The sequence below is a fragment of the Phocoena phocoena genome, chromosome 16, assembly GCF_963924675.1.
Source record: "Phocoena phocoena chromosome 16, mPhoPho1.1, whole genome shotgun sequence".
Classification (NCBI taxonomy): domain Eukaryota; kingdom Metazoa; phylum Chordata; class Mammalia; order Artiodactyla; family Phocoenidae; genus Phocoena; species Phocoena phocoena.
In genome coordinates this window covers 34,778,390-34,785,942 of record NC_089234.1, presented here as the reverse complement: position 1 = coordinate 34,785,942, position 7,553 = coordinate 34,778,390, and the positions used below count along the sequence as shown (strand labels likewise).

The window sequence follows — 7,553 nt, the reverse complement described above, 5'->3', positions numbered from 1 at the left end:
CCACTTCCCACACCATCCCTTCCCCCATTTCAAAGACTCTCGAGAGGTGGTCCCCAAGATAAACCTGACCCAGCAGAGAGTACACGTTATGAGCAGTCAGCACAGATGGGGACAGTCAGGGGGACAGTCCCAGCAGCTCAAGTCACTGCCCCTGGACCCCAGCCCCAATGATCAGGAGGTGGAAATTCTCACTAATGAGACTGGGACCACGTGAATACTTTCAGGTGGATCCAATTCCTGGTCCAAACTAACCTTGCTCAGTTGTTCTTAAAACAGGAGAATATCAGTTGATGGTTTCTTATTTAACTCACTGTGGCTTTGAGAAAGAAAACATACTCAGATCTTATATCAAACATTTTTATTTTTAAAGTGAGAAGTTCACAGAGGATAGCTATAGGAGAGTGAAATATTTAGAGCAGAAAAATTGTGGGTGCTAGCCAAACTTCAAATATTGTCATAGCAGAGTTATTCCACTAGTACGCTTCCAGCATGGCAGACCACGTGTTAAAATTAACTGCATTCTCGGAACACCTCAGTGGACGTGCACAATGATAGAAGCAAACATTCAGCGGCTCCTGTTCTGAAGATTTTACAGAATGGATTTAGGCACACTCCAAAACAAGTATATTACAACACACCCCAAACAGTTCACGTCCATTAAAAGAAAAATGTTGACTTTAAAGATATTGGTAGGAAGACTTAAAATAACAAGAAGAATATAGGCAAGAAACAGAAATGGCTACTTTTATGTGCAAGGTACTGGATTCTTAAATTGAGAATCAGTGCCAATCCTCACTTCCAACATCACATCGAAAAAGTGTGGCAGAAAAATGAGTCACCTTCAATATGAAGGACGCGAGTTGTATACATTGACAACACTCTTGAAGATACAACAGTTTTGCAGGAGGAATGCCAGCATACAGAGTGGGCCTTCTTATGAGGCCAAACGCTCACAGGTTATCCGATGACCCTTCACACACTCCGGTTAAGCAACTACAACATTCTGGTTTAATCAAGGCACTGGCAAGGAGTGATCCTTGACGTGACACAGAGTCCCTACAAGTTGCTGGCCAATGATGATGGCATGGGTATTTTGGTCGGGCAGCATCTATACTGAGAACCCAAGCATGGTACCTTGATCACAAGCAAGGTCACTTATCCCATTAGGACTGCAAAGCCAGATTTGCTTAAGCTTTCCCCAAATCATGATTTTTGTTAAGTCACGTGTGAACAGAATCAATCTTGATTCCCCAGAATTATAATTCACTTTCCCCAGTACCACCCAACACTCCTAAAGTTTGTTTGGGTTTTTCTCTACAAGAATACACAGAATGGATGTTTTTCTCCCCTCTACAAATTACTTCCCTGGGAGAGAACTGTAAAACCAACTTAAAACCACAAAATAACCTTACATTTTCTCACCGACAGTTAAGTATCAGACCTCTCGCTCCTACTCTGACCTGAGCTGCAGAGCCCTTTGGGTATAATTTTCAGACATTCCTCATACCATTAACACAGCTTTCTGTCACCATCCACTGTCCTTCCTCAACCTTTTCTTGCCCAACGGGAAAGCCAGTGAATTGAGAGGGAAGGAGAAATGGGCATTGACAATGTATTGCTTTTATAAAAATAGGCTTACCAGGCTGTTACTTGACCCTCCACAGCAAAATGGGGCAGCATCATCCATATAGAACCCCACACTAAATTCTCAAGGGGCTATCTTTTTTGTAGCCAGGTCTCAAAAGTTCCAAGCTAAACCTACTGAAGGAAAGTAGCAATGCCTTCCTAATATTAAGCAACACAGACCTAGAATTACATGGGCAATAAGGTCAAGACCAGCCGCTAGGTTGCTTCATTCATCGGTAAGAGGACAAGTTCTCCATCCTCCCCCAGCTCTGCCATTCTGGGAAGAGCCCGCTGGCCAGCCTCGGGCTGCCGAAGACCGTCGACTCCAGCTCGGCCTTGGGGGACGCCTGGTGGAAGGTGCAGTCCTGGGCTGCCCTCTGCGTCTGCACTCCATCAGGTTTCCACTGCGCGTGGACAATTCTGTAATTCTGACCCTCATTGTTGTCCCAGAAGACCCGCCCGTTAGCATAGTATGAGATGCAGAACTCAATTTTCTCCTTCGTTGGGATGACGGAGGGTAGGTCAATGGCAAACGAGAAGGTGTCACTCTCGGAGCCACCATACACGTTTTTCATGTAGACACAGTCCACATCCGTGTAGCTCTGCCAGGTATCAAAAGTGATCCGGATCTGAACCTTCTTCTCAAAGCTCATGTTTTTCACCTTCACAGTCCCCGTCACCGTTCGCTCTTGCAAAGAGCAGTTCTCCAGGCAGACAGAGTTCTTCTGGAAGTGGTTCCGAAAACTTAAGTAATCAGCTGAAGGTTGAGGGAAATCTAAAATCAAGTTTTTCTCCTCGTGGAGTTTTAAGCCTGAGGAGATATCGTTCAGGTCCAAGAGGTCAAACTGGAGATCCCACACTGGTTCTTCCGGAAGGTCTGAGAAGACGTGGATGGCAGTGAGGGAGAGGCCCTTGGAGTCCGCAAACACCACCCGCTTCTTGGCTTGGTTGTGTGAAGGCTTCCAGTCGTTCTGTGTTTTGGCTTCCTGTTTTATGTTGAGACACGGCTTCAGAGGCTTTAATTTGTTCACAAAATTTCTTCGTTGGAAGTCATCATAAGGGCCCAGGAAGCTCTTCAGAGGTGGGGAATGAGCCAGGCAGAGCCTCATAGCCACATCCACAGGCATGACCGAACTTGTCAAAGGCCGTGGATCTAAAACCTGGATCATTCTGGAATACAGAAAGAAGAGAGGTTATCATCTGCACCTGGAATGCACTTCGCCTGGTCCCAAACATATCTGTACTATTTTTGTTAGCTAAGTTATAGCCAGCACAGTAAGCTTCAAGGAGGTGCTCTCATATGTAGTGAAGGAATACAGTATTAGGTGATGACAGCTGCATCTTATGTTTGGGCTCTACCCTTGACTGGCTATAGGCCATGGGTTAAAACACGTGGGGTCTCAGTTTCTCCATCTGAGACATAAAAGATTTGGATGCGATCATCTCTAATACAGCTCTAAATCCATTTGGTCTGTTCTGGACCAGTGGTTCTCAAACCTGTCTGTTCACAATGGCCTAGGAAGTTGGTTTTCTTCCTTTTTCTTTAATGCCGAATCCTAGGACTTAGAGCCACTAATGCAGAACCTCTGCGAACGGGGACAAGGAGGTAAATATGTTCTTAAAGCTTCCCAGGTGATCTAATGACCAGATAGGCTCTAGAACCAAAGCTCTCCCTCAACTGCGCTCCCTCAACTGCTTTGATGATTTTGCTATCGAATTGATTACACTTCTCTGGAATAGTAATCCACTTAAAAAGAAAAAAACAGCAATAAAAATTCTCATGGAATGGTTTTGAGACTGAGGGGCTAGAAAGAGTGAATCAGAGGATTATCTTTGCACTTTCATTATCATGCTCTTCATCATTTTACACAAATAACCCACCGAAGTGCAAGTCAGCAATCGGTGAACTTAAAAAGAAACTTTACCTAATCTGTATTTCACAAAGAAAGACATCCATGTCAAGTCCACATTTAAGTGGAAAAAGTTGATGACCTGAAAATGGGGCTGTTTTCAACATATGCTATATATATGAACTTATAAATGTTGAAAAGTGTAATAGGAAGCACAACAAAAAGATAACAATTATCTCTGGGTGGTGGGTGATCTATTTTTGCCTTTGTACTTTTTTGGTATTTTCTAATGTTTTGGCAATGGATATTTATAACCAGAAAGATAATAAAGCTATTTAAAATTTAAACATAACTATGTTCCGCAATACTAAATCAAGAAGTATCCATCAAGAAGGATATTTTTTCTGGCCTTTAGCCCTGAGTATACTGCCAAGCTTATGGACATTTTTCCCCTATCCTAGCCTTCAGATAAGAGGTGTGTGTATACTGTATGTGACATTTCTCAGTCTGGCTTTAGTAACTTTCCTCCCAGCAGCTCTAAGCACAAAGGCAAATGGTCCTTATCATAAGATGGATAATAAAAGAACATTCAGAGAATTTACTTTATTAGACTTGGGATTTTTCTGGGAGACCTACAAACTTAGAACAAACAAATGAAAGTGAAAGTTATATTTGTGGCTCTAATAATAGTGAACGGGCAGGATTTTTAGAGAGGTCTGCTAAGTTATGCCTAGAGGAGCTATTTAAGTAGTTTTGCAGGGGGCGGGGGTGTTTGGGAGGTTTGTTTTGTATTTTCATATTTTGCACTTATAGAAAGACAGTTTAAGGATACGGAGATTTCCCTGGAATTTAAGTCCTGCCCCAGAGTTTAAAAATAATCATTTGCTCAAACTCTGAGACTGAGTTTTCTATGGCAAACCGTCATAAGAAGAACGGAAGAGGACCAAGGAATGCGAACATCGTCCTGTAGTTATTCCCAAAGCTAAACTACCCAACCAGCAATCTCAGAGTGCTATTCCCACGAGTTAAGCGGCCCGAGTCCTTGAGACATCTGTGCAGGACCAAGAGATACGGTCGGAATCCATGAGGGAATCAGAACTCAAGCTGACTCACGTTAAGACAGTTTCTGGTTTAAGATGCCGTTTACCAAAATCAGCTCTGCCTAAGAAGCACAGAGCAAATCTCCACACCTCCGAGGCCTCCCCGGTGCCAGATTCCAAGTCAGCAGCCAGTCAACCCTCCCTCCCCTAGGGTCTTCATGTGCGGTGATGACAGAAGGAAAACGCAGCCCAACCTCCCTGCAGCTGCGCGCTCCCTGTGCTCCGGGGCGGGGAATCTACAGGGAACCTACCTGGTGCAGCTCATTAGGCAGAGGGGCGGCGGGACTCCGCTGCCTGCGCGAGTTCGCACCCGGCTCCCAGCAGCCCCGGCTTGGCTGCAGCTCTGGCGGATTGCGGGTGCAGCGCCCGAGAGGCCGCTTATCTGCTCGGGACCACGTGAGCCGACGGCTGGGACCAATTGCCGGGCCGCGAGCTCGACGGCGCGACCAACCAGCGCTCAGCTGCGGCGCGAGCCCTCGCCCGGGACGTGACGGCGGTAACGCAGGACTCGCGCGGCTTTGGGGGCGCTCGGAGAACCCTGGCCAGCTGGTCTGAGTCGCGTTAACAGGAGCCCCGGGCGAAGCGCCGTGGAGGCAGCACCGTAGCGCAAGTAGCGGGTGCAGGCCAGGAGGGAATGCAGCAAACCTGCCCCAGGCCGGGCGCCAACACAGCGGGGCTGCGGGGAAGGAGATGCCTTTCACTTCTAGAGGCTTCTGTATACAGTTAATCTGAGCGCAGAACGTTGTGGCTTGTTCCAAATGTGTGTGTGTGGATATAGATAGATATAGATATAGATGATATAGAAACACAGAAATAGATTTCAAACATATATATTTGAAATGTTTATCTTGTTCACTGCTTGGTGCATCGGCTCAGGTTCTCCCTTTCCTTGCCCTGAGCAAGCAGAAGTTGGCTTTATATTTTGGGGTTAGGGTGAACCCACAAATGCACCACACAGTAGACTGCTTCTCTAACTAATGTTAATAAACCATGTTAGCCCTGTTATAAGACAGTGAGAAGGCATTCACTTAAAAGGCACTTTGTATTTCGATCTATTCTTCAGTTTTTCTCCCTGGAAGAGAAAACTAAAGCCAGAAATGGCCTGTTTTGTTTGTGTGGCAGCTCAGCCACAGAGCCAGTGGTCAACCCAAATCCCTCGACTCGGTTCTGACGTCCTCTGGCAGTGATGTGAAAACCAAAATGTTAAAATATCACACTGTAAGTTTCATGATTCTCCCCGGCCAGTTACTCTCGCTGAGGTTTTGGAATTTTGTTCAGGTTGGGGAGGTTTTAGACCATCAGTTAAAACCATAAAATTAAATTTCTAAGTCTAGTATAAATTATTTTTATAAAACCCATGTCCTCGTTCTACTCTCAACTTAGTTATCCAGTAGTCCATTAAAATGTACAAAATGTACAACGTAAAATGTACAAAAATCCCTGTGTCTTTTAAATCACTGTCAAACAGTGGAATTGATAAAATGGTGTGATTAAAGAAAAAGAAACTCACGCTGAATATCCCTGGGGAAGGTACTTAATGCTTGGGCTTGATTTTTTTAAAGGAAACATCCAACTAAGAGCAGATCTAGTCTCTCAGCCCAACCAAAACTAGCTGAAGGGACATAGTCTTTGGAGTTGACACTTTCAAATCTAGGCAAGTTCTAGCCTCAACTCCCTCACCTGTAAAATGGAGATAGTGACGTTGTTCTTAGGATTAAATGATATCGTGCAGATGGGAAAACTCAGTGTAGTTTCTCAGTATGTGTTCAACTATCCTATGTTGAGGTAAGGAGTGTATATTACCAATTAAAGTTATGGCGAAACATAAAATAAGAATAAATTGCGATCCCGTTTTAGGGGTAAGATGTGCACTCATAGAAAACAGAATATGCTCAACCAAAATGTTAACAGTGCTTAATTTTGGAAGTGATATTATGAGTAATTAAAATTTTCTTTGTCATTGCTTCTCTGTATTTTTTACTTTTTCTGCAAAGTACATGGACTTTTTCTGTAACTGAGAAATCATCTTTAAATGACTTAAGACGTTCAGATTCAACTAACACGTATAGCCTACCTACTAGGTGCCAAGGACTGTGTTGGAAGCTTTGAAATGCTTACACCATCTACTCACGTCCTTTTGAGTTTGGGTTTCTTTCCATTCAAGCTACTTTCTCTTCTGCCCCCTGGTGCTGACTGATGCCGTAAAAGCCACCTCTCCAAACTCCTTAAAATAGAAATCAGGGATACAGGGACCTCTGCAAAGAAGAGTCAACACTCAATAAACTTCTAAACTGCATGATCCAGGCCTCCCACTTCTTTCCTCCCCCCAGATTTATTGAGATGTAATTGACATATGACATTATGTAGGTTTGGAGTGTACAAGGTATTGATTTGATATATTGCAAAATGATGTTATGTTATGTTACCACCATAACACTAGCTAAGGCCTCCATCAAGTCACATAATTACCGTTTCCTTTTTATGGTAAGAACATTGAAGATATATTCTCTTAGCAACTTTCAATTGTATAATAATACAGTATTATTAACCATGTGGTACATTAGATGCCTAGAAGTTTATACTCTTTGACCATCTCCCCATTTTCCCCACACCCCCAATCCCTGGTAACCACCATTCTACTCTCTGTTTCTATGAGTTCAGCTTTTTTAGATTCCATATATATGTGAGATCATATGGGATTTGTTTTTCTCTGCCTGACTTATTTCACCTAGCAGAGTCAGGCCCCTCATTTCTATGTCCTTCCTGGCTTTTACTGCCCTTCATCATGGAATGAGAGGGACTGGAATGGAATCGGCGTTCTTAGTCATGAGTTGCCCCAGTGAAGACATGGTGGATTAGGAATTGTGGGGAGTTTTCTTCTTATTTGTAGGTTTTCTCCAACTGTTGTTTAACAGCATCCAAACATTGCTTTGTCCTACCCATCTTAATAATAAATCTATTGGTGAGAGCTTCTTGA

General features: G+C 43.8%; 1 protein-coding gene across 1 annotated transcript; it reads right to left on the bottom strand.

Annotated features, from left to right (window-relative positions):
• Positions 1-343: 343 nt before the first annotated feature.
• On the bottom strand, positions 344-4,924 carry PPP1R3C (protein phosphatase 1 regulatory subunit 3C). Its single transcript, XM_065894400.1, has 2 exons — positions 4,828-4,924; positions 344-2,796 (listed from the first exon to the last, which is right to left on the bottom strand). Exons 1-2 carry the CDS (start codon positions 4,839-4,841, stop codon positions 1,857-1,859), a joined length of 954 nt encoding a protein of 317 aa, XP_065750472.1. The 5' UTR covers positions 4,842-4,924; the 3' UTR covers positions 344-1,856.
• Positions 4,925-7,553: the final 2,629 nt, after the last annotated feature.